The 26,775-nt window shown below is 39.2% G+C and overlaps 1 protein-coding gene across 1 annotated transcript; it reads right to left on the bottom strand.

Moving 5' to 3' along the window:
- Nucleotides 1-1,558: 1,558 nt before the first annotated feature.
- On the bottom strand, nucleotides 1,559-23,001 carry IFNGR1 (interferon gamma receptor 1). Its single transcript, XM_032339399.1, has 7 exons — nucleotides 22,800-23,001; nucleotides 12,206-12,320; nucleotides 10,921-11,084; nucleotides 8,981-9,150; nucleotides 7,093-7,282; nucleotides 4,123-4,247; nucleotides 1,559-2,380 (listed from the first exon to the last, which is right to left on the bottom strand). Exons 1-7 carry the CDS (start codon nucleotides 22,882-22,884, stop codon nucleotides 1,805-1,807), a joined length of 1,425 nt encoding a protein of 474 aa, XP_032195290.1. The 5' UTR covers nucleotides 22,885-23,001; the 3' UTR covers nucleotides 1,559-1,804.
- Nucleotides 23,002-26,775: the final 3,774 nt, after the last annotated feature.

Genomic DNA, 26,775 nt, shown 5'->3' with positions numbered 1-26,775 from the left:
ACTCTTGTACCTGTCTAAAGTCTAAATACCTAACACATAAAACATGCTCAACTTTACTAATTATTAAAGAAATGCAAACAGAAGTATTAAAATGGCTACCTATACAGCTGTTAGAAATTAAAACGACTATTATCCTAATTAGCTAGGGCACGAAAACCATGTACACATGTGGCTGGAATGTCTATTATTAGCGCAATCCTTTTGGAAAGCAGTAATATGAGAAAACTATTCTCATATTTTTGCTTTTTCCTTTTCTAACTTATACGCTTTTATCTTAAAGATTTATTTTTTACAATTTTGATACAAAAGATTAAATTCTGAAAAGGATATGTATTTTTATGGAATATATGTACTCATATATTAGTTAAAAACTGTAAAGACACTGTTCCCCAAATAAGTGAGTATACTAGTTTTACCAAAATCTCACTAGTATTGACTACAACATTTTTTCCCCACAATAGAATAACATAGAACCTCATTTTAATCTGTACTTTTAAGTGAAGGGAAATGTTTCTCCCTGGTTAACTTACTCACAGAAATTATGTTTAAAAAAATTTTTTTTGGTCAGTTAATTCATTTGAATCTTGAAATTACTATCCTTTGTAATTCCCAAGAATTCCTTGTGTAATATACAAATTAACTCTCTTGTTAATTTGTTACCAAATTGCCTCTCTTGGGGACTCTCTCTTCACACATGCTTCTCAGGGCTCCCATCTACTCCAATGGCTTTGACCACTGTCTTTATGCTAGAGGACCCCTCAATCCCCATGCTCTCCAAAAAATCTGCTTTTTCCCCCTTCCCAAACAGCCTGGAACAGTGTTTTATACAGGGATAAGTACTAAAATACAGACATAAAAGGACCACTTTTAAACATTATTTTTAGGACTGTTTTAAAGATTAGATATGAATAATTAGAAAATAATTCTATAGTCTTAATGCATGGAAGCGAGCAAATGATTAAAAAATACTAGGTTACTGCCTGAGTGCTTGAATAAATAAGTACAAAATGAATTTTAAAAATACTTTATTTATAAGTCTCCAAATGCAATGTTCCATAAAAAAAAAATATGTTTCTATTTACATATTCTTTATTAAGTCTATTGATTTGAATTAGAAATTAAATTCAATATGGGGAAGTTTTCAGGCTTTCTTCTGAAAGTGAGCATTTAAAAATACTACGTATAAAAAAAATACTATATACATAGGGGTGCCTGGATGGCTCAGTCCATTAAGCATCTGACTCTTGATTTCAGCTCAGGTTATGGCTTCAGGGTCATGGGATCAAGCCCCGCATCAGATTCTGTGCTGGGTGTGGACCCTGCCTAAGATTCTCTTGCTCTCCCTCGACCTCTCATCACCCCTCACTCCTGCTCTCATGCTCTTTTAAAAAAACATATATATGTATTTGTATATATATACACACACACTATATACATAGACTTCGAAAAACAAATATGCTGAGGTACAGAGAAGAAAAAAAATCTATTCTAGGTCTTGGAAGTGATTGGAAAGGACCCTAGGCTATCTCACCTACTATCATAGGAAGCAGGGTTCTTAGAGTTTTCACTAACAGCCCACCTAGATGGAAAATTCCAACTGTGACAATGTTGTTTTTTTTTTTTTTCCCAAAGCCTCTGTAGTTTTCAGACCAATTATAACAGTGCCACTTTATGTAAACCCAGATACTCTTCTTTGGTTAATATTGACAAAGATACAATTTCTGAAAGGTGATCCTTTCAGGAAACAAAGCGGAAAACCTATATGGGAAAAGCCGTTTCTTCAAAGTAGGCACATCTTCGTTGATTAGGAAAACTCTTTGGAATCTGCTGTCGGTCTATAACCAATCAAGGACTCCTTACCACCTTCATCCACAAGCAGATCCACTAACACATGCGGCTTATCGTAACCAAAGGAGGTGGTAGTGTTTCTCAGCACTACGGACTCCTGTCCTTCAGTCTTTATTTCAGTTTTATTATTTGGAGGAAATTCTGAGTCAGATAAGAAGCTGTCAGATTCCACAACGCCACTATCGGAACCATTTCTGGAATGATAGGAGTTTAAGGCGATGACACAGGGTTCAGACTGGTTACTATTTGTATGGACAGAACTCTCTCCCATTCCTGGGGTCAGAGGGCTACCAGAAGCTGTGTCAGGATTATTTTCTTCAGCGGTGACCACTTCGATTTCACTGGAAACGTCTTCTCGGTGTTCTGTTTTTCCTAGGCTGTCTTCAGGGGGCATACTTAAAATTGTGGCTGGAGACAACTGGTCTTCCCAGACCATCTTCTCATTCTCTGGGACAATTGGCTGGTAGGTGATGGGTGATACACATTTTGGTTCAGACCTTGCCTCTGAAGAGGCATTTTTTACCACAGACAGCTAAGGGAAGAGAAACCGAAGATTAAAAATAATAAATTATTAAACTTAAGTGCATATCCTTAAAAAGATACTGTCTAAAGGTAATTAATGGGCAATGAAATATACCACTAAATGGCAGATTTATGGTAACAATGTAATAGCATCTGGTGGTTGTCTTTTCTTGCTTTTAAATGAAAATGTACTATATTAAGAGCAAGGTTTTTTTTAGAATTTTTAAAAAGCCATCCACCATCTAACCATAGGTGTTGCTTTTTCTCCATTCAATTAAAATTAAATAATTAAATCAATTAAAATTTAAATAATTTTCTCCATCACCTCCACATGTATGCATGTCACATGTGTAATGGGAGTACACCTACTTATATTTCACCATTTGCCTTCATAATTATAATTTTTATTAGAATTTTCACTGCCTCATACAATTTTATACTAATGATTAAAGTAGTTTCTCTAACAGTGCATATTGAAGTGTTTCTAATTTTTACTAATTCTAGAACATGTTGAAGTGAGTATCTTTATATATCTTTTCATTTAGGAATTTTTTTTTAAAGAATAAATTCTTAAAAGTAGGATTACTAAGTCAAAGGCTGTTGCACTATTTATGGCACTACTACACATTATACCCATTACATGTTTACCTTCCCACCAGAGCTGAATTACTTTTACCAGTATACACCAATTTGACCACTACTGGTACTACTGGATATTCAGGTTCATCTTTCCTTCTCCAGTGGGTATAAAACTGCATACTGCAAGGTTGGTTTGTGCTTATCTACTTACTTATCCTTAATTAGTAAGGACAAATACTACAATTCATACATGAGTTACCTACCACCAATAGTTCTTATTCACTTTACATTAAGGTAGTGTTTTCAAAAAAAATTGAAATGTGTCCTTTACATGTTATAGATATTATTCCTGTCCTATTTGATTCAAATAATTACCATTCTGTTAGCTGGAGATGTTCTTTTCATCATACAAAGGCTTTTAGATGTTAGACATTAAAAGGTCAAGCTTCTGGGGTGCCTGGGTGACTCAGTCAGTTAAGCATCCAACTCTTGATTTTGATCAGGTCATGATTTTGGGGTCTTGGGACTAAGCCTAGCATCAGGTTCCGCATTCAGTGGAGAATCTGCTTGAGGATTTCTCTCCCCCACCCCCTGCTCATGCTATCTCCCTCTCAAATACATAAATAAATCTTTTTAAAAAAACATCAAACTTCTGGTCTCACTTGTGGCCATCTTTCCTTCTACACTCCAACCATAATGGTGCTTCTGTATTTTAGGATTTTCAAAAGCCACACTTTCTTGATGCTGGGGTTTAGCACAGACTGTCCCTTAATACCTCAATAAATGTCTGTCCCTCAAGACGCTCCAGTATCACTGTCTCTGGAAGGGCCACAATGAAATCCCACCCTCCAACGGTGGACAAAGTCCTCATTGGCACAGATGAAAACCTCTGTGTTTGAACACCATACATCCACTGAATACTGATCTTCTTCTCCCACTAAACTTTAAACTCCTTAACAGACTTATCCAATTATGCTCTTGTTCTATGCATAAAAAGTACATGATGTGTAGTAAAAATTATGTGGGTTTGGATGTGTGGTAGATCAACCAATCTATGACAGGTGACATGCTGCTGAACGTCATTCTACTTTAAAAAAATTAAGAAAATTATCAAAAGAGTCCAAAAAAATGCTTTAGTATATATAATTAAAGAAAAACATTAAAATATGTTACCAAGGACTTGGGTAACATGATGCTTTCCTTCTTACATGGATTCATCTTCTTAGTGTAACAACATACAAATACCAGAATAAGTACTAGAAAAAGCAGAACGGCAACAATTGGAACCCAAACAGAATCTAAAAGAAGGGAAAAAACAGCAAGTTAGAATTAAGACAGAATACTGTTATATCCATGAAATAGTTATAAAGTCTTACTGCTGTTCTTTAATAGATTTGCCCACTGGGTAATTAATACGGTCAGAATCGCAGAGAACCCTTGTCACAGAAGTTGGGCAAGATGAAAAAAGCTTCAGTGCACCTGTCCTAGAAAACTAAAAGGGCTCTTCCCAGCTCTGCAATTTCCTACCTTCTGCACCTACACGACACGAAGTGGCTAACACAGACTTTCATAACAACTTCCTTAAAGCCTCCAACATAGGGTGTTTCCCTAGTTACATTTTTCTCTCCATTAAAAAGCAGAAGAAAGTTTAATAAAAATCCATTCCTTCAGAAATAAATTGACAATGTTTATAACTCTTAAAATCATTTAATCCCACTCCTCAGAATTTTGTTTCATTTTATATTTATTTCAAGACTGCAAATACTTGTAAAGGTAACCAGACATATACACAACACACACGGACAGGAAAGCTGTAGGAATTACGTGTGTGCCTTTAAACGCAAACCAGAGATTATAATTTAGAATAGGAAAGATCTGTTTCAGAGCACATACATCTATAATCACTACAGTGTGATTAATCACTATAGCTCTAATTTTGCTTATTTTCAAAGCACAATCTTCAGTATTCTATTTTCACAGTCCTCTCTTCCAAATGATCATGGTGGTGTTTAGCCTCCTTACTGGCATTTCATTACCTTTCATTTCTATTCCAAAATTACTTTTTTGGAATAGTCGCTCTGGAAATGATGACTAAATGAGCGCGAGTATAACAGCTATTACAGGATGCAGAAAAACATGAAGTTACTACGACAGTAAAGATACAATCACTGTGATGAGAAGCAGGGCCTGCTCCTGAGCCTCAGGGCCGCCACCATGTGGCCACAGAACCAGCTCAGTTTGTAATTCAGACATGGAAGAAAAAAAAAAATCTGGGGCATCTGCATTATTTCAAATTTTACGTATTAACTAGGATTTTATTTTTTCAAAATAACCTAATAGCAAGTTGGCATAAAATGCACTGCATTATTTTAAGTCACAAACTATTTGAAACCCTCATGATAATAGCCTAAAAGTTATTAAGTTTTAGGCATTTGGTCTAATTCTTCAGCCTAGATTCCCATTCTTCCAGAAGATATTTGTAGGGACGCCTGGGTGGCTCAGTCAACAAAGCATCTGCCTTCAGCTCTGGTCATGATTCCAGTATCCTGGGACTGAGTCCCAGTCCCTGCTCAGCAGGGAGCCTGCTTCTCCCCTTGCTTGCACACTCTCTCTCTCTGGCAAATAAATAAAATCTTTAAAACAAACAAACAAACATAACAACAAAAAAAAGAAGATATCTGTATCATAAAATTTTGGGAGGCATCTGGGGGGTCCAGTTGGTTAAGGATCCAACTCTTGGTTTTAGCTCAGGTCACTATCTCAGGGTTAGGAGATAAAGCCCTGCTTCAGGCTCCATGCTCAGCTTGGAGTCTGCTTAAGATTCTCTCTCCCTCTCTGCTGCCCCTCCCATTCATGCTCTTGTCTCTCTCTCTCTAAAATAAATAAGTAAATTTTCAAAATAAACAAAAATAAAATATATTATAAAAACAGCCTAATTGGAAAATACACCTATACAGAGAGTTATCAAAGCATGCTATCACAGAGAAAATCATAAATAATCTACAAGTCCCAAATTGGGGAACATTAAATAGAATACAAATTCTACACAATGAAATAGCCTGCAGAGATTAAAAAAAAAATATTCATAAAGTACATGAATTAAAATGGAAAAATATTTTAAAATATGTACTTAAAGCATTACATAAAATTTTATATACTATATAATACGATCATGGCTATGTAGAAAAAGAGAACAGAATGAGAAAAAAAACCACCAAATTATAACGAAATATTTGATGGCAAGACTACAGATAATTTTGGCTTCTTTTCTTTTCTTTTTTTTTTTTTTTTAAAGATTTTATTTATTTATTTGACAGACAGAGATCACAAGTAGACAGAGGCAGGCAAAGAGAGAGGAGAAAGCAGGCTCTCTGCTGAGCAAAGAGTCCGATGTGGGGCTCAATCCCAGGACCCTGGGATCATGACCTGAGCTGAAGGCAGAGGCTTTAACCCACTAAACCACCCAGGTGCCCCAATTTTGTTTTCTTCTAGACTTTTATATTTTATAAATTATTTATAATGACATTTAAATTTTGTTGAGTGCCAAGAATAGGTCAAATTTTTGTTAAGGTGCCTGCCACTTGAAAATACCAGTTCTAAAGTTCCATCATATGTATACACACCCCCCCCCAACACACACACAAAGAAAATATAATGAAATAAAAGTATTTTTAAATGTTATAATGTTATAAAAATGACCCATAACCTATCAACATTTATTTTCAGATACTAATTTCCAGTGTTTGTCCAGTTCACATCACACATGCCAATGAATATTTCTGCTATTCAGTTTTTAAACTTACCACCCCAACAGAGAACATTCTAATGGATACATAACATCATGCTATACTGAAATAAGTTGCTTTTTATCACTATGTGTAATCCTGAAATGCAGACATCTATGCATGGAATTTTAGATATTATGTTTCTTTCTTCTCTGGGTCATCACACAGCTTTCTAAATTGGTTGTTTTAGATCTCTTAATGCCTGAGAAATGAGTTTATTTTTGCTTTTGGAATTCTTTGAGAAATGCAACCACTGAATATTTTTTTAAAGAACAGAGATTTACTGAAACTGCCTCTTTTCAATTACTCTAGTTCTGTTATCCTTCCCTATATTTAGGAAAAAACGGAAGAAACTTGCCTTCTATGTGGTTATCATCAGAAGTGGTAATACAAAGTTCATCAGACATCTCAGTTTTAACAGACCAATCTTCTGAGAACCCTTCTGCTGAAATACAGTAGTGGGAACTCAGAGAGGACACTGGGATAACAAGGTGGCACTGAGTCTCATTGCAATCATCCTCATTCTCTTCTGACAACTTATACTGAATCTGTATGGGGAAAACAGGAACAATGAAAATGTATGGCTTCTTTTATTCTGCAAAAACAAAACCAGACCCAAAAAAGCACCATTTTTAATCCTGATCAAACACCTGAAGGAAACCTATTGGTCAAAGTTGAACATGTCTGCAAACAGTTGATATCAAATAAGAAGTCAATTTGTTATTTTAACACAGCATTATGCTACAGATCCATTAAAATGTGCTTTGTAGGGATTACAGATTTAAAAACTCAAACAGCAGTAATGTTCATTGTTAGCTGTTAAAGCAACCAGCAGTCATTAGTCTTGTTCTAATAGTGCTAGAAACTTAGCTGATGAGAGATAAAAGTACCCGTAGGAAGAATATGAAAGGGATTTTGCCAAGATCATGGCATCTCCTAGTAGTAGTACACTGAAGGGACAAAGGCAGTCTCTGACAGTTTGTCATTCATCCAACCAGCCAAAGGATGTGCATCCTCTGTGCCAGGGAGTGCCTGAACACGTGAAGGTAGGACAGTGGGGCCGGACCTCAAACAACGTCCCCCAGAGCAGAAAGAAATGTGAGCCAGGAGTCCTGCAAGGGGGCTATTACACGCAACCTGGAATGATCAAACCACAGGGGTGCAAAGAGTCTATGGTGTCAGAAGAGAATTCAAAGGGGGAGATGAAATGCCTGCTCGATAGAAGAATGAGCAGAAATTTGCCCAAGTTGAGAAGGTGGAGAGGACATTCTGTGAGACAGCAATGGTACCTGCAGGGAACAAAGAACCAAAAGCACTTCACCACAGCACAAATAAAACTTAGGTTGGAAAAAATGGGGAGAGGAAGCTGAAAGGACACAGCGGCTAAATCACGACGCCCTGGTAGGCCATGCCACGGAAGGGAATTTAGATATGATTTTGTAGCTCTTAGGGATTTGTGAAAAGATTTTAAGGAGTGAAGGAAGGGTAGATGTGTACCTGAGAAGGATGACTCTGCTAAGCATCCAGAGTGATGTTTTAAAATCTAAGTCAGATGTCGCTCTTCCTGCTAAAATCCTTCCAGAGACCTAACACCTTCATCAGCATAACGTCAAATCTCTCCAGTGCCCCCAAGAGATGTGGCCCTGGTGACCTCTGACCTCATCTGGGCCTGCACTCTGCCTAGCATGCTTCTGCCAGATTCTCTGCCTAAAACAATCTCCCCATCTAGATCCCTGACAAATACTATTTAATAAAGCAATGGCAGCGCTGCGGAGAAGGGATGGATTAGAGTCATTCCAATCCAAGTGTGGTCTGTACATCAGCGCCAGAAGGCAAGTATATCCCCACAGCAGAACCACTAACTTTCTCTTTCAAAAACAAGGATTCCAATTATACTTCCTATTATTTTACATCACTACCCATGAGGAAGAAAATATTAAAATCATCTTTGTCTTACCAGTGGAGAAATAGGAATAAACAGGTTTAAAATCCTAAAATAGGGCCATGCTGTTAAATGAGGCCAAGGCAAAACTTAAATGTATTCACTTGCCCAGCATTAGTAACTAACTCCAACAGCAACTCCCCTCAACAACATTTATTTATGTGGTTTTTTCTTACCAACACTGAAGACATGTAAGTCTTGCCTGAGTGTTCATAAGCATTTCACTTTAATTACACTATAGATAGAAACAACTTATGCTAGCAACAGAAAAACAGAACAGAATAAAGGAAATAGAAATACCTACCTTACTTCCATTTATTTTTAAATACACAGTGTACGTAAATATGTGACAATAATTTTCATCATATATGGGTACTGGCTTTTTTTCACTTGTATTAACTAAAGGGTGAAATATGTCAATGATGATTTGGTTTTCCCTCTTTCTAATACCCACTGCAGGTGGTCCAATGTTCCCTGTGGCAGGGTGGGAGGGACACAAAAAAAAGGAGAATCAGCACTGCCCTGGAACTTTATAGTGCATTACACAAAACTGCCCAATTCAATCAGTTAACATACTCTTTCAGTTGTTCTAAGGCAGATCTATGTTTAAACCACTCCACAAATATCTAGAAGATATTCTAAATGTCCTTAATAAAGAAATACTAAATTAATCTCAAGCAGGATGTATTTTTATCTAATAGAAGCTCTCCTTTAACAGCTTAAATGCACTTCTAGTGCTAAACGTCAACAGGTCACGAATCCTGTTAAAAAACCTTCATGTAACAGAAGCTCTATTAAGTTTTTTCCTTTTTCTGTGGGTCTGCTTATTACAAAGAAAACCTATTCTCTAAAAAATGTTTCAGAAAAGGCATTTCAGTCACCTTTGAACACTCACTGAAACTCTCTGTATCACCAATGCTTACGGATGGCTGGCATGAAGGCTCTTAATGAAAGTTTGCTAAATACACTCAATTTTTTTTTATTTAATTTTTTATTTTTTATAAACATATATTTTTATCCCCAGGGGTACAGGTCTGTGAATCGCCAGGTTTACACACTTCACAGCACTCACCAAAGCACATACCGTCCCCAATGTCCATAACCCCACCCCCCTTCTCCCAACCCCCCTCCCCCCAGCAACCCTCAGTTTGTTTTGTGAGATTAAGAGTCACTTATGGTTTGTCTCCCTCCCAATCCCATAATATATTCAATTTTTATGGTGAAAATCAAAACTAGATATTCATTCATTCAACAAATATTTATTATGTGTCACTCATGCTTGAGACTTTGTTGGTGAACTGTTTGCTTATTCTTCATGTTTTTACTGCCCACTACATGCCAGGCAGGCCTATTTTTATTTGCTAATTTACCCTCAGGGCTTGGTGTACTTCCAAGCACACAGTATGCCTTTGATAAGTCTGCACGGGGAAAATCTGACATACAGATGGTGCAGTTAACAGATGACAAAGGCATGGACTTGGGCATAAAACTATTTCAAGGGCAAGTAGAGGAAGGGCGTGGAGTAGGCAACTATCTGAAGAGCAGGAGAAGCCAGGCTGTGGTGGAAGAAACCGCATGTGGAGGCTGAACAAGGAAGGAAGTGGAGATAGATGGCAAGGCACAAGGCCTAGAACACGAGCGAGGAGTCAAGGGACTAACTGCTTCTTTACCTGGGAGTGAGGCTGTGAGAACTACAAGGCAGGATTTCAGTCACAGAAGAACTGGCCATGACGATTTTAGAGCCTGAGGTGATAACTAAGGTCAGGTATACTGTAGGAATGCACTGCTGGCAGGAGAAAGGGCTAAAAAATCACTGGGGTTGAGGAGATTATAGAAATCTAAAATTTGTCAATGTATTAAGCTGAGGCCTTGGGGATCAGGCAGAGGGTGGAAGAGGGAAAGCTGTCCTCAGTGCGCATAGCTCAGCAGCGAGTGACGGAGCTGGGGCGGGGGGGGGGGGGGTGCGCAAGGGGAAGACCAGCACAGAGTCCACCTAGGCAGCACCAATCCGTGCTTGTAGGGAGTGGAACTGTAATGGTTTAGAAAGGGCAAAAGTGATGGGCACCTCATAGCCCTACTTCGTGAGGCTCAGCGAAAGAATAAGACACAGAGTCCCTAAAGTCCTCCAAAAGTTTCTTGGGCATTGTGATAATTTTTAGCAAGTGCTAATAAAAGCAAACATATACAGAAGATATGTGTAAGTATTTTCAAACTTAAAACTTCAAATTTAAAAGTTCTACTCACCTTGTTTACACAGAATAAATTCTTTTGACTCTACATAGGCCGATTCTTTTTGTCCAAGCCTAGCTTTAATTCTGGCCCAGAGAGAAAGTGATGGATCATTAATTACGGAAAAGATATTACAAAAGTTCTGAGAGGTATTGCAGGCATCAATCCACACTGCATTCCTAAAATGAAGAGGAATAAAGAAGCACAATAATAACTTTTACTGTTAATTTATAAACTCGAATCATCTCTGTTTCTGCTTCATTTTTTTCATTTACAGCATGGGACTGGTAGAAGGAGCTGAACAATAGGCTGAAGAAGCCAGACAAAGTAGGAAGTCCTTACTCTGGTTAGAAGTACTAGAAATTCCTTTACAATAAAGAAGCTCAATTCAAAATACAACACTTGAACAAAGTACATTCTGCATACAATTTTTAAAAATCTTATCTTTAAATAACTCTAGATTCTATTAACATAAATAATCATTACTTGACTGCAGAATCTAAGACATTGCACAGACTCCTGACACTTGTCAGAAATATTTTGAAGGTTTTATCTTTCTACTCAATAATACATTCACTATGGAAAGTAAGAGGACATCATTTTATTTTTTTAAACATTTTGTTTTGAGAGAGAGAGAGTGGGGGTAGGAACAGTGGAAAAAGGACAAGCAAACTCCATGCTGACTGCAGAGCCCAACATGTGGCTGGATCCCAGGACCCTGAGACCACGACCTGAGCCAAAATTAAGAGTCAGATACCCAACCCACTGAAGCATCCAGGCGCCTGGCATCATTACTCTTAATACAGAATTGTAAGCTTTATTTGTCATGCCTTTAAAAAAAAAAATCTCTAATTCCTGGGCCACCTGGGTGGCTCAGTCAATTCAGTATCTGACTCTTGATCTGGATGTAGGTCATGATCTCAGGGTCGTGGGATTGAGCCCCAGCTTCTCCCTGTCTGCTGGAGAGTTCTCTTTCTCTTTCCCTCCCTTGGTTATCACCCTCCCCCCCATCCACTAGGATACACACGAGCACTCTCTCTCAAATAAACAGATCTTTAAGTCTTTAAAGTTAGTGAGACTCCCCTACTTCAATTATGACAGGAAGAAGAACTAAGAGGCAGGAAGTGCTCTGAAAATAATTAATTTGCCTCCTCAGCATTTCTGGAAATCTACAGTTTAAGAAGTCCTGCCACATGGGAAAGGAAAGATGATGGGAAAGGAAACATAACTACACAGTGTTATGGAAAGTAAAGAGACCTAAACAAAAACAGAATAAAAAAGATTAAAGAGTAGAACTTACCCATAGGTTTTTACCTGTACAGTAAAAACAGGGGTCTGTGGCATGGTTGGGTAGTCCCAATATAGGACAGTATTAAAGTTATAGGCCTTAATGTTAATATTGGTTGGTACTGGCACTGTAAGAGATTCAAAAAGTAAAACGGACAATTGTAAGAAACCATCATTAACATTAGAAAACCCTATAAAGAGCTATGTTAGCCAAATACGTATTTTGAAGTAAAATTCAAAGGACAAATAATATAATTATTTAAATTGAAATTTATAAAAGTTAATTTTATTGGAAAATGCATAGCATTCTTATTCATTTTAAATTCCTGAGACAACACTGCAGTATGCGGGAAATACAAATATAGTAGAGGCAATAAATCTCTTATTATGTTTTAGGAATTTTTATAAATAAATACACTGCCCATTGTAATAATAATCCTCAATTCATTTAATAAGCAGAATTTCCTATATTTGATACCAGAGATTGCCTTACAAGGCTAGATAGAGGAGAACTGGCTATCCCAGGGATGGTCAATTTCATTCTAAAATACCCTATAAGCTCATAGCCCTTTGCCTGGTATCATCACACACCTTAGCACCTTTTCTGTAATACAGGAATAGAAACCTAACTTGCCTCCAGGAGCCATCCACCTTGTCAGTTTCATTAACATTTTACTTTCTGGGGTGTGCAGGGCTTTTTACAAAACATAGTCAATATTCTTACCTTTGCTCTTTTAAAGCATTTCAGAAAATGTCTACTGAGATGTGAGTCACATGAGCGAATAGGCTGAAGTCACTTTAACATCTTGTAACTAGTTATTAAAACTAGTCATTTATGGGCGCCTGGGTGGCTCAGTGGGTTAAAACTAGTCATTTATTCCCCTGCTCAGGGTAAAAGGTTGTTGTCCACCATCCCTTGGAAAACAATCACACACATACATCTCCCTTTCTCCTTTTCTCTTTTTCTCCCTCCTGCCCTCCCTTCCTTCCCTTCTTTATCAATGAACACGAAGATAAAGAGTTGGCAATATGACCTCAATTTTAAGATGATTCAATCCTACCTGAAAACCATTACACATAATTTACAATTACAGTTAAGATAAATGAATGAATGGCAACGCGGTCAGGTAATATGGCTTCCAAACATATCATCAGCCTCAAAAACTCCGAGAGGCAAAAGTTTATTTATTTATTTTTTTAAAGTTCCCCAGCACAGGACGCCTGGGTGGCTTAGCTGGTTAGGCTTCCAGCTCTTGATTTCAGCTTAGGTCATGATCTTGGGGTCCTGGAATAGAGCCCAGCATTGGACTTCTGTGCTCAGTGGGGAGTCTGCTTGAGATTCTCTCTCTCCGTCTCAAATAAATGAATATTTTTTTAAAAATGTAAGTAAAAAATAAAAATCAAAGTTCCCCAGCTATAATCATGATTACTTGGGGGTTATATAAACTGGAACTCTAATAAGAAAAATATTCCCTGGGTTGGACATTAAAGAATGTGGGTTTTCCTGGTTATACAACTTGTCACTTCAGATTTCCTAATTTGACACATGACGTGTTAATTTCATATACCTAAGGTATTTGCTTACTGTTGAAGGAAACACCTACTATATTTTTTCCCAAAACAAAAATTTCAATTTTCAAACCCAAACTGGTACATTCTTTTAATTTATAATTATTTTATACTTGTATTATCTTTTTAAGGCAGAACACAGATCCAGAATTGCTTAGGTAAAAAATAGGGACTTGGGAACAATTATTCTACTGCCCTTTTCCTCCCCTTTCTAGTTACTTTTCTCCTTTGTATCAGTGGTCTTCAACAGGAGGTGATTTGTGCCTCAGAGGGGACATGTGGCACTGTCTGGAGACATTCTTGGTTCCCACAACTGGCTGGTAGTGGTAGGGTGCTGCTGGGATCTCAGAAGAGAAGCAAAGGTTGCTAAGTATTCCATAAATGTCCAGGATAGCTCTCCACATTTTGGCAGTCCAAAGTGCCAATAGCACTAACGCTGAGGAACCCTGCTTCATACGTTCATAACTTTAGGAATGTTTTATTATTATTTAGGAGGAAAAACTAACTTAAAAACAGATTTTTTTTGATAAGCCAATGTATTTCATGGCTTGCCCACAATGAATAGCTTTGGTTACTGCCCAACTATCTAACTTGTATAACCACCTACCAAAAAAATGAAATGTGATGATTCGTGCCAAAAGGTTGAGATATGAAGCTGGGAGGACATCTCACAGATTCAAATACTACACGCATATAATACTCTCTTTCTGCAGCCAGTGATCAGACACCTACAAGTTTTCTATTTATTCTTTCTGAAATAGCTGTTGGTACCTAGCATCTTTGGTTCTCTAAGCAATTTCTTTCCAGGTGAGCCAAAAAGCACTGGTCTGGGAAGATTTAGCCCTAATTCTTCTCTTTTGGTTTTGGTAGAGTTCCCATGGCCTTACTTAGCAAGGTATATTGGGGCCTCCTTTTTCTAGGTTTCTTTAGGTATGGTTTTGTATGGTTGCACCTCAAATTCATGAAATGATCTAGTCTCAAAGAGTTTATACCTGTGAGGAAAAAATACAAGCCCCCGCCCCCGCCACTTCTCTAGCTTCAAGTCAACATTAATATCAAATAACATTCACACAGGGGCACCTGTGGCTCAGTCAGTAAAGTGTCTGCCTTTGGGTCAGGTAATGATACCAAAGTCCTGGGATCAAACCCATGGCCCCCCTGCCCCATCCCCTGTTCACATCTGCTTGTGCATGCATGTTTTTCTCTCAAATAAATAAACCTTTATTTAAAAAAAAAAATAGTAGCAGTCACAGATAAACATTATTTTCTACCAGATAAGAGAGGAAACCAATGCTAAGAAAACTCACAATGAATGTGAACTTCTCTCAAAAGTCATCTCTTAACTTTAGCATCTTTTGCCTCTCTGGAGGGTGATTATTGTCAAACCTCCTAGTCCTGGTTTCTTTTCGTTAAACAGTCCTTCTCTTGGTTACTCTTTCTAGCTCAGGTCATGATCCCAGGGTCCAGGAATCGAGCCCTTAGTCGGGATCCCTGCTTAGTGGGGAGACTGTCTCCTCCTCTCTCTACCTGCTATTCCTCCTGCTTGTGTGCGCTAATAAATCAATCTTAAAATAAAATAAAATAAAATAAAAAGGGCAAGAAGAAACCACATGGCACCTTCAGCAACAATGGCAACCTCCCTGGCTAGGTAGCTAAGCTCACCAGGCAATTTCCTACTCTTCCTGTTACCAAACGCAACAGTGTTGCTAAACTTTCTGCCTTCCTTGCTTCCAATAATGAGGAGTTCTTCAGTCTTTTAAGTCTCTTAAAAAAAAAAAAGAAAAAAAAAATCATTCCCAACAGGAGTTATGTTTTTACTATATAGATTCAGGTTGAGATTCCTATATTTGAGGAAAAGGCATATAGAATATTAAGTAAAGTGCATTTACATTTAAGAGGAGATTACTGAATCATGGTTCTAAAACCACAAAGTAGGCTTGCACATTAGATTTGTTTCTAATGTGAATCAAATGATATTTCCCCTAGTTTAAGTTAAAACTTGACCTGGTTAGACTAGAACTGGGTTTAAATCACAGCTTTCAAAATAATCAGAACAGGTCGTGGGAGGAGAAGGTCTCAGTGGATACTTACAGACTTTACCATTCTATTAAAGGAGAAACTTCGAATATATACACCAAAGGATGTAACCTGTGGTTTTAATGTTACCAGAAGAGAAACCATGTGGTTATTACACATCTGCCTTTGTCATTATTTGACAAACTCGCAGGATAGAAAAATTTTCTACTGTTTTAGAATTTTGTGACCTAAAGTTTAATTTGTTTTGTATTCAAATTAAAATAATTAAGGCTTACAGCAAACTTCTATTCAAAATAAATTTACCTTATGTCAATAAAAATATATGTAGAAATAGCAAGAAAGGATTAGCTGTGGAGTTTAAGGAAAGATCCTACTAGAGTATCTCATCAAATAAAATAATCTTACAGATTTCTCCATCTCTTGAAAATGATAGATAGTTTTCTGTAACTCACAGTGCTTCAGCAATGAGTTCCGTTATTTGGTGCATGCTACCTAAAATAATCATTCACTGTTTTCAAATCTGCTTCTCAGAATGTTTCTAGAACACAGCCGAGGTTTAACAAAACCAAACACAGTAAAGAACAATCAGTTTTTTGTAACACTCTACAATGCAGGCGGAGAAAAAGGAGAGTTCTGGTTACAGCCAACTGTTTCCTCTTGATAAACCGGGAGAGACAGGATGTGAAAAAAAAAAAAAAAAAGAGCAAGGAAGAGGACAAAAAGACTGATGAAGATCAGTATGTGAGATGAGGAAGCAGTGCCACAAGACAGGGCAATGGCGATGTCGCAAAAGACCAGAAAACCTCAGCCAGAAAGAACAGCTCTGCTGTAACTGCTGGGGAAGCAAGGAACCACGGACATCTCCAAATTCCCTCAGCACGGATGATGACCAGAGTATGCGCTGCTGCATGTCCTCCATCCCATAACTACCAAAGGCACCTGTGCCTCTACTGGAAAAGGGACAGCCACAGAACTCTTCCCTCAATTTTAATAAAATCGCCTACAAAGACTGGATACATCTACCGCAGAGCAGAGCTCTGAGGTCTGGAGACACCATCTGACAATCCACTTACCCACTTCTCTATGGGAGGGACAAGGTGAGAGGCATAAAGATGCTAACAATAAAGGGGCCAGAAATCGAACTGTTTTGGGGGACTCTAAGCCATCTGACACTACAGCTCAAAAACAAATGCTCCAAATTAAAGCATCCAGACCCTTTTGGGAATGAACAACTCCGAGAAAAGCTCTACCACCTTTCCCCTAGTGAAAGATGCAGGCAGGGCATGCAGGCAGGGACATTGTTTTTATAAAGGCTTCTTCTTCCATTGCAAACTGAGAAATGGCATGAGAAGTCCAGGGAAGAAAAGGGGGAAATACCAAACCAAGACTTCTGCAATTTCTTTTTCCAAATATATTTATGATCACAATCCATACCTCCTGAATGGTTTTACAGGATTGATAAAATGGCTCTTTTTCTTAACGCCTTCTAAATTTTTCTCTTAGCAAGCCGCAGTGTCTTCTAGATTTAAGATGAATAAAGACATTTTGAGAATTCTTGCACATATTTCAAATGTTTCAAATGTTCATGAAAGTTTTTTCACTGAAACACTTCAATATTTTGGGGCTTTGAATCATCCATCACATTTTGTGAGATGATACAAAAAGTCTACTTTCTACTTCTATTATTTTCTTACATCTTTACAAGAGATTCAGAGCTAAGGATTCAAATAATAATATTACTATCATAAATAATAAAATAATAAAATGATTACTCTTCATAAAATAGTTCCTTAGCTGGGTCAAAACTGTTAATATGTCTGCTGTCTTCAGAATCTATTTGGATTTTATCACTCACTCTCTCTCCTAAGTTGTGGAGCCCAGAATACAAGAGACATGAATGAAGTATTTTCCTTCCTCTTTTTTTAAAAAGAGATGGACATATCAAATAGTGTCTTATATGGAATTTGTAACTAACTAAAAGCCCCCCAGATCTTTTACTCAAACCACCACCAAGTTACAGCTTATCCAATAAACATCTGCTTAGCTACTTTCTGACCTAAAATGTATGATTTTTATAAGTGCTCCCATTAATTCATGTTATCTAGTTGGGTGTGCTTGGCACGCCAGTAAACTCTAATTGGACCAGACCCACCTAGTCCCCAAGAAAAGTCCTTTCTCAAGACTAATTCCCATTTGGACTAAGTAACTGCAAGTTGAGAAATGGTTGAGAAATAGGAACTGAAAAACTACAGTCTTTTTTAGTCTATGAAGAACAGGGAAAAGGTAGAACAAATTATTTGCTGAACCTATTTTAAAATTTCTCATGCTGATTTGGATGAGCTTTTTTTTTTTTTTAAAGGCAACACAATCTCTTCTATACAACTACAACAATTTAATATTTTAAAATGTATTTGTTAAAATAAGTAACAGTGGATATTATTCAATGGTAATCATTAATGTGTAAACATTTACTACAAGACAAGCAATATGATCCACATTGTTACGCACTGTCTCAGCGAACCAACACAAACCATTCTACGAGGGAGGTGGTATCATTATACATATCTTTACCAATGAAAGAACAAAGCCTTAGAGAAGCTATTTAAAAACCTGGCAATCTAAAAAGTTTTGTTGGTTTTTGTTAACCAACACAAAAAATGTTACTTAGGCATCATCTTTGTGATAGTTTAACAAATTAGAAAATGACCTCCACATATTAATGGGAATTGTTAATTATTATTTTTGGATGGCTTCACAAGCATCTAATTCAAGTAGTTTTGCTTGATTTATTATACTATCACAATTATATGATGACCACTGCAAAAATCTGAACAATGCATTAAAGGAAATCAGTTCTTTGGAATGGACATGACTGAAATGGGTATCAACATTCTGATTACTATGCCTTTGGATAATCTAAAATAAAGAGACTCCCTCAGTAAGAAAATTTCAAATAAACTGATTCCCTCTTATCAGGAATTCATTTAATTCTGGTTCAATTCTCATTCTGTTTCTCTGTCCAATTACAATGGAACCATTAATTATTCGTCCAGTTCACATAACAACTGCACTACTGCTGTATGCTGCCAAATTTTATGAGTGTTCTTTACAAGGGTTATATTTCTCTTTCTTAGGTTTTCCTCTATATAGAACTAAAATGAAGACCTTCTAAAGTCCATATGAATTATGGATCAGAATAAAATGGAAAAAAGAATAAAATGAAGAGGAAAATTATGATTAATAACTTGTTAAATATAATAAAAATGCACTGTCTTAAGTATTTTGAATCTCTAAATACAGAATTCATATAAAATAATGAAAAGTTTAAGAACACCCAGAGCATTTCCTTAAAGTCAGAAAAAAGACTTTCTCCACTTTATCAGTGGAGAAAGCAACTTAAGAGCCCCACGTCTATGTGAAAAAGTACAGTGTGCTCTTGGGTACTACTAACACCCAGAGTGGAAGAGCAAACAGCTGAAGGCAGACACTGCTTCACTTAAAAATACATATACTACTTTTTACAAATATATATACTACTTTTATACACTTTTTTATATATACTATTTTTATAAAAATATATATATTACTTTTAAAAATATTTATACTACTTTTGTAATAGTAGTATAAAAGTAGTATATATACTACTTTTCATCCAGGTAAAACTGGATGAAAAGCGAAATACCTGATTATTAGACACATGAGTTTATTTTTCCTATCCATTCACTAAGAAATACTAACAAAAGCCTATCACTGTAGCACAATACATTCCCAACCACTTGGATTTTGCAGAGACTATGTTCTCCTGCCTGCTTCCCTGTTCCTATCAGGTTCCCTCATATAAGATGAACTATCAAGCATATGTGAAACCCAGCACAGTGAGAGTGAACACACTGAGTGCCTTTTTTAAATGTCAGGCACTAGTGAGACAAGGAAGCTGGCAAAGAGCCAGGCATAGGTTGTCCTTGTGGGTTTTCAAACTAACTTTAAAAGCATAGGAAACACAACACAAACTAGAGAAATACACTGAAAAGCCTGGACAAATGTACTGAAAATAGAAGATGTGTGTGTGTGTGGGGGGGTGTCCCACTGGCACTTCTGTTTACAAAATGCCGGGAGTACAAGAGGCCATAGTAGATGTTCCCAGGTGAGCAGACAGAAAATACTCCCAGAGCTGGCTTCAAGTATGTGCACACTGTGTAATCACAAGGGGCCCGACATTGTTCCAGGTGCTGGGAATACAAAAATGGAAGGTACTGTTTCTGTTTTCAAGGATCATGATTATGGGGCTAACAGTTACTAAGTGCTAGGCACCACTGTTAACTTATCACATCTCATCTTCACAACTGGTATCTCCATTAATGGATGAGAAATGGAGGCACAAGAATGTCTACCCAATTTGTAGAGAGGTCAGTGCTACTCAGTAGGGAGCCTGGCAGGTGGGCTCCAGAATCCAAGTTCTTAACCACTCTGCAGACTGACATTACCTAAAGCAAGTTAGTCATCTACAAGGGCAATTACGGTACAAGGGCAACTGTGATAAGATCCTGGACTTTTGCACAGGTAGGGGTACCTGGCTTAGGAGGACCCTGCCTGCACTTAGAAGGGCATGGCACATGGTTTAATGTTCTACCTAAACCAGGAAACCGGGCCATCTGCTCTTCTCACATCCAATCACTAACTCCTGCTGACTCTGCCTTTTTTTTTTTTTTTTAAGATTATTTATTTATTTATTTGACAGACAGAGATCACAAGCAGGCAGAGAGGCAGGCAGAGAGAGAGGAGGAGGAAGCAGGCTCACTGCTGAGTAGAGAGACTGATGTGGGGCTCAAGCCCAGGACCCTGAGATCATGACCTGAGCCGAAGGCAGAGGCTTTAATCCACTGAGCCACCCAGGCGCCCCTGCTTTTAAAGGTTTTTCAAACTGCCTTCTCTTCTGCATTTAAACTGCCATTTCCATCCACTCATCCCAACTTAAGCAGGGTCCTAACTGGCCTCCTTCCTTCGAGTCTATCCCCAAAGTACTGTGTAAGATGAACGGGCTTTCTAAATGGCCTAACTGATCCTGCATAAAATCATTTCTTCTTCAAATAATCCATGACCGCCCACCAACTAGAGCAACATATAGTGAGCATATTTATTTTACTGGCCTAGCACCTGTACTTCCTTCAGGAATATTTCTCTTCTGGAAACTACCCTACTGCCACTCCTGGAACATGGTCCTTCCCCTGCAAGCTGGTGCCTGACCCAAGTGAGCAAATCAGAGCCTTCTCCTGGGATTTTGTTAAGACGGCAGAAGCTGCAAGATGCAAAGCCCAAAAGCTGTCCACATCCATGATTCCTGCCAAGTAGGAAAAGCTGTCCGCACCCAGAGTCAGAAATAAGAAATAGTCTTTGCACTTTTGAGTTACTGGTTCAGCTTTCTCAGGCCCAGGAGGCATCTCTACTCTAACTCCTGCTTGGATTCTCTAAGTTAATAAATCCCCCAATTTGCCTAAATTAGCCAATGCTATGTTGCTCTCCTTTGTTGTCTGTTACACATGACAAGCACTTCATTTACTGGGTTCGTAGCTCTCTACATTATCTTATTTCCCCTTATAGCCTCATACATATATTCTACAATGAAACCCTTAGTATTCCATTAATTCAATGTGCTGTTTCACACCTCTCCCTCTGTACACACAAATCTGTACCTCCAGCTCCAACTCTGGGGTTATCATCTTTCTCTGTGAAGTCCTTCCTGATTCCCCGGTCATACCCAGGTACCCCCTATCTTGCTTTCCAGTAGCCTGTGCAAAGGTCCAGGCTCTTATCACAATGTACTGTAACTGCCCTTGTAGATGACTAACTTGCTCTAGGTAATGGCAGTCTACAGAGTGGTTAAGAACTTGGACTCTGGAACCAAAATGCAGGCTTCCTACTGAGTAGCTGTGACTTCTCTAAAAACTGGGCAGATGTCCTTGTGCCTCGATTTCTCATTCCATAAATGGAGATACCGATTAGCATCTACTTTATATGGTTGTTGTGAAAATGAGATGTGATAAGGTAACAGCAGTGCCTAGCGCTTATTAGGTATTGGCAATAGAATCATGATCCTTGAAAACAGAAACTGAGGAACTCCCATTTTTGTATTCCCAACATCTGGAACAATGTCCATCCCAAGGAATGACTAATTATTCGTTTGCCTGCCTCTTAAGAAGCAAGCCAAAGGACAGGTGGATATGAATGCAGCACCCCTAACTGGAGCTCACAAAGGCATAATAGAGAGTTTCGGACCCAGATTTTGCCAAGGGTGCAGAAGGCAGGGCCTCGGGCAACTGCTTACTGTGGATACTGAGCAGACACTCAAGACGATGGGGTTTCCTATGATTTAGGTTTAACGCTCTTGCAGAAGAGTGTCACTGATCTCACTGGAGCGCCTAATCACCAGGACAACCAAACTTTGGAAAACATACTCCCTGCATTTATTTCCGGGGAAATCTCAGTGAGCAGGCAGAAATAACACGCTCCGAGGAGCTAAGCTAAGATGCACAGCCTGACAAATCTGCTCCCGAAGGCAGCACCGCACGGCGGCCAGACTTAGACATAAGATGACCAACCACTGCCACTTACGGATTCTCATAATGGGGGAAGAACAACTTCTCTCGTAAGGATTTGGGGTTTACTCTAAGAATATTTAAGTCACGAGGGCTGGCCACACTGTCCAAATCCTGACCGAGAAACTCAATTAAAAACGAATTAAAAGAACTGGAAGACTAAGAGGCTGTTTTGTTTCGGCAACAATGGGAGAGGCGAGAGAAAGGGAATCGAAGTCCGCTGACCGCCGACGCCCGGAATGGCCTCCCCGGCGGCCGCCCACGCAGACGTCCCGGGGCGTCCGGGAACCCCGTGCGAGGTCCCCGGCCAAAGCGGACGCGACCCCGCGGGGCCGTGCTTCCAGACCCAGGCGACTCCCTCCCTCGTCCTATCCCCACCCGGCCGCCGCCCCGCCGCGACCGACGTACCCGAAGGCAGTTCGAGATCCTCGGGGCTCAACTCAGCCCAGCTCTCGGCCTGCAAGACGAGGAGGAGCAGAAGTTGCAGAGCCATGCTGCTCGGCCGTGACTCCGGGAGCGGCCCTGAGAGAACGCGGCGTCCAGCCTACAGTCGGAGCCTCGCGTCACTTCCGGACCAGCCGACCAGCGCTCCGAGGGGCGGCTGGGCGTGCGCCTCGTCGCGGGGCCGCGGCGGGGAGGTGGGGCCAGAACCCTGAGGCGGGGCCAGAGCCGGGAGGCGGGGACAGACGGGGAGGCGGGGCCAGGCGGGGAGGCGGGGCCAGGCGGGAGGCGGGGCCAGAGCCGCGACCAGGGCGTGATCTCGGGTCTGGGGGATGGAGGCTGGGAACCCGGACGTGGGCTGGAAGACAGGATGCGGACTGCCAAACCCGGCGTGGGCTGGGAGGCGAGATTAGGACGGGAAGGCCGGGAGGGGCCGGGTCCAAGGCCTCACGGAGTTAGGGCGTGAAAGTCTGTGGTCGTGACAAGGCTCACAGGTTTATGAGGAACTTGGATCCAAAGGTTAGGTTCTTTCGATGGGGCACCACCTTCCGTGATGATTCTTCCAGTGTTCTGGGGTTGCAGAACTTTCCTTGAAGCCACAACCGAGCCATGATCCTTACTTTAACCCTGTTCGACTTTGTCATCAACGCGCCTGACAGTTTAGAACAGGAAGAGCCCTAAATGCCTTCTCTAATCCCTGCATTTGTATTTGCAGAAACTGAAGCTTCAGTGGTGAAACGGTTTGTGCAGCCTTCCACAGCCTACATCAAACTAGCTTGGCCAAGAAGTACTTCATCCTTGGAGGAAAAGCAACTTGTGTTATCTTTTTAGCAATTAAATATCACGAAGCGATTTATTAAGAACGTCCTCCTTCCTCCCTGACCATATTAACTCTGCATTTCTCACATTCCTCTTCAGCCAAATGGCCTTTGCCTTCCTAGGGCACTCTAGGCTGTACTCAGATATGTATATGGCTAACTACCTCAGCTGTTTCAAGTATCTTGTTATCATGGCTCTGCGGAAATTTAGAATCACAACCCAGCTTCTCACTTTACCTTACCCTGTCCTACTATTTTTTCATGGCACTTTCCTTCCCCCCATGCTCTGTTACGAGCATATCAATGTTTATTTTCTCCTCCTTCTGGAATGTAAGCTCCATCACCCTGAAATCTTTGGCACTTGGTTGGCACTTGTTGACCAAAAGAATGCATGACTGCGTAGCATTAAGCAAAATTTTAGAGGGAAGAAATTTAAGATGCTGTACATTCTAGAAAGGAATTATTAAAAGGATCATTTTATTTATATTAATAAATCTCTTAGCTCAGATTTGGGCTTGTCCATTTCTTTAACTGAGGCATTATCCAAATAATGCTGACAATAAGGGTTTTTTTTTTTTTTTCCCAGCAGGGTTTTTTTTCTGAAACTTCAATGAATATATGAGCCACTTGAGGATCTTGTTAAAATGCAGACTCTAACTTAATTGATCTGATACAGTTGGGCCTTGAGACTCTGCATTTGTAATGATATACAGAGAATGCCAGTGCCCTTGGCTCTAAGACCACACTTTGAATAGGGATGCTTTACTTCTATGTAGATCAAGGTTGGGGGAATACGTTGGTTTTTATGATGCCCACTGTCTTAGTCTGTTTAGGCTGCTTTAACAAAATACCACAGACTGAGTAGCTTATAAGCAACAGAATTTCATTTCTCGAAGTCTGGAGGCTTGATGCCAAAGATCAAAGTGCCAGCATTATCAGGTCAGGGCTGTCTTCTGGGTTGGAGACTTCTAGTTGTGCTCTCACGTGATGGGAGAGGGAGTGAGCTCTCTGGAGCCTCTTTTATAAGGGCACTAATCCCATTCATGAGGTTTCCATCAGGACTCAAGCATTTCCTAAAGGCCACATTTCCTAATACCATCCCCTTTGGGAGTTAGAATTTCAACATATGAGTTGTGGGGGGACACAAATATTCAAACAATAGCACTCACTATATGAAAGACACCTAGTCATTGCAAGAATGTGAGGGTGAATAAGAATTGATCTTTGCTGGAGTAGGACAGAACACGATATTCAATTCAGTTCAGTAAATATTTTTTAGTGGCTAACATGGGTTGGATTACTCATGAAGTAGACTCTGCAGGGGAGTTTAGCATGTAGGACATACTGTTGTGCTCAAGGGTTGAGCAGAGGGAGACACTGATCGGTGATGTCATCCTAACAAAGGCTTCAGCTGGTATGTGCTATGAAGTATGTAGACCCGGCGATTCACAGACCTGTACCCCTGAGGCTAATAACACATTATATGTTAATTTTTTTAAAAAAGGGCTTCAGCTGTCCCCTTGGAACTGGGATAATCTTTTAGAGGTATCATGAGATGATGTAAGTGGCTGGCCCTTCAATTCCCAACACTGATTGGTTATTGGATATAAAAAACCCCTGTAAGGGGATGTGATTCGGGCTTGTCCATTTCTTTAACTGAGGCATTATCCAAATAATGCTGACAATAAAGTTTTTTTTTTTTTTTTCCCCAGCAGTACTCCTAACAACAAGGAGTGGATGGGGCTTAATCTTCTGTTCTTAAAGGGTATTATGGGCAGAACTTCACAATCTGCATTCACAATAGTGTCTGTCCTTCTGAGGCACATTGTTAGTCACTTGGAGCCTAAGGATGTTTATTAATTTACTAAATATTATTGAGAGCCGCTATGTAACCCTGTTATACATTGAGATAAAGAGCTAAGTAAGGCAGATATGGCCCCTGCCTCCATGGTGCTTATAGTCTATAAGGGATTAAACAAGCCTTCATCAAACTATTACATAAATAAATACTGAAATTGTAGTGATCCTCATCAAGGAGAACAATGGATTTATAAGAGAATAAACTGAAATTTAGTCTAAGTTTTAAGGAAATTCTTTCTTTTTTTTTTTTAAGATTTTATTTATTTATTTTACAAACAGAGATCATAAGTAGGCAGAGAGGCAGGCAGAGAGAGAGAGGAGGAAGCAGGCTCCCCACCAAGCAGAGAGCCCGATGCGGGGCTTGATTCCAGGACCCTGGGATCATGACCTGAGCCAAAGGTAGAGGCTTTAACCCACTGAGCCACCCCAGGCGCCCCTAAGGAAATTCTTTCTTAAGGCAGTTATAATTATGCCATGACCTGAAGGATAAGAAACAATTAGTCTAGACAAAATTGAGAGATTGGTGCTCACAAATTAGTAAGATTAGTAAGTAATGAGTAAGGTAGGAGGATGATCAATAAAATATATTTTAGGCTCCAGTATACAAATCTTATATAGCCACACAGAAGGCAAATGAGCAATGGCAGTTGCCTTGGTAAAAATCTTGTGCCTAAGGGCTGGAGAATATCCCAGTATATGGTGGTTTCTTTATATCCTCTGGTGAGATTTTAAAACCAGACCAAACCAAAGCAAACAACATACAATGTAGAGTAAGAGATGGTTAATCCCAAAGCTAAGTAAAAGTTGAAGTGCCACTCGGAGCTAAGGCTGCATTTTGTAGGCTATACTCAACACAGGAAAGTAATAGGACAAATAAAATAACTGAAGATATTAGACAATGATCTAATGAGAACAGAGACTGTGTGTGTGGTACAAACTATGCACTTTTGGCTCCTAGCTATGTGTATTTCCTTCCCTTTTTCTCTAGAGCAAAAATGTCCTTTAAAGGCAGCAGGCTGAAAATTTTGTGGCCAGAGCATTTAGTTCTGAAATCTAATTATTCTATAAATTATAGTTCATGCTCCCCTACCCTCTCACACTTTACCCATGCTTCTACATTGCCTCTTACTTACATTTTCACCATAGTATTTATTACCATCTAAATATAAAAGTAGTGAAATCGTGCTAATTGTTACCAAAGAGAGCAATGGGGTTATTGGAGTATAAGTTCTCTCTCTCTTCCACTAGGAAGTAAGCTCCTTATA

Source organism: Mustela erminea, chromosome 4 (assembly GCF_009829155.1).
Source record: "Mustela erminea isolate mMusErm1 chromosome 4, mMusErm1.Pri, whole genome shotgun sequence".
Lineage (NCBI taxonomy): Eukaryota > Metazoa > Chordata > Mammalia > Carnivora > Mustelidae > Mustela > Mustela erminea.
The sequence above is the reverse complement of the archived record's forward strand: the minus strand, read 5'-3'. Positions and strand labels throughout refer to the sequence as shown.

Bases quoted from the DNA above. Each gene is read 5' to 3' on its own strand.
- IFNGR1 (XM_032339399.1), bottom strand. From the start codon at position 22,884: ATGGCTCTGCAACTTCTGCTCCTCCTCGTCTTGCAGGCCGAGAGCTGG. The intron at 9,151-10,920 runs GTGAGTAGAACT...ACCCTGCCACAG, and splicing joins ATTTATTCTGTGTAAACAAG to GGAACATTGGACCACCTGCA. The intron at 7,283-8,980 runs GTAGGTATTTCT...TTCCCCATACAG, and splicing joins TAAAAATAAATGGAAGTAAG to ATTCAGTATAAGTTGTCAGA.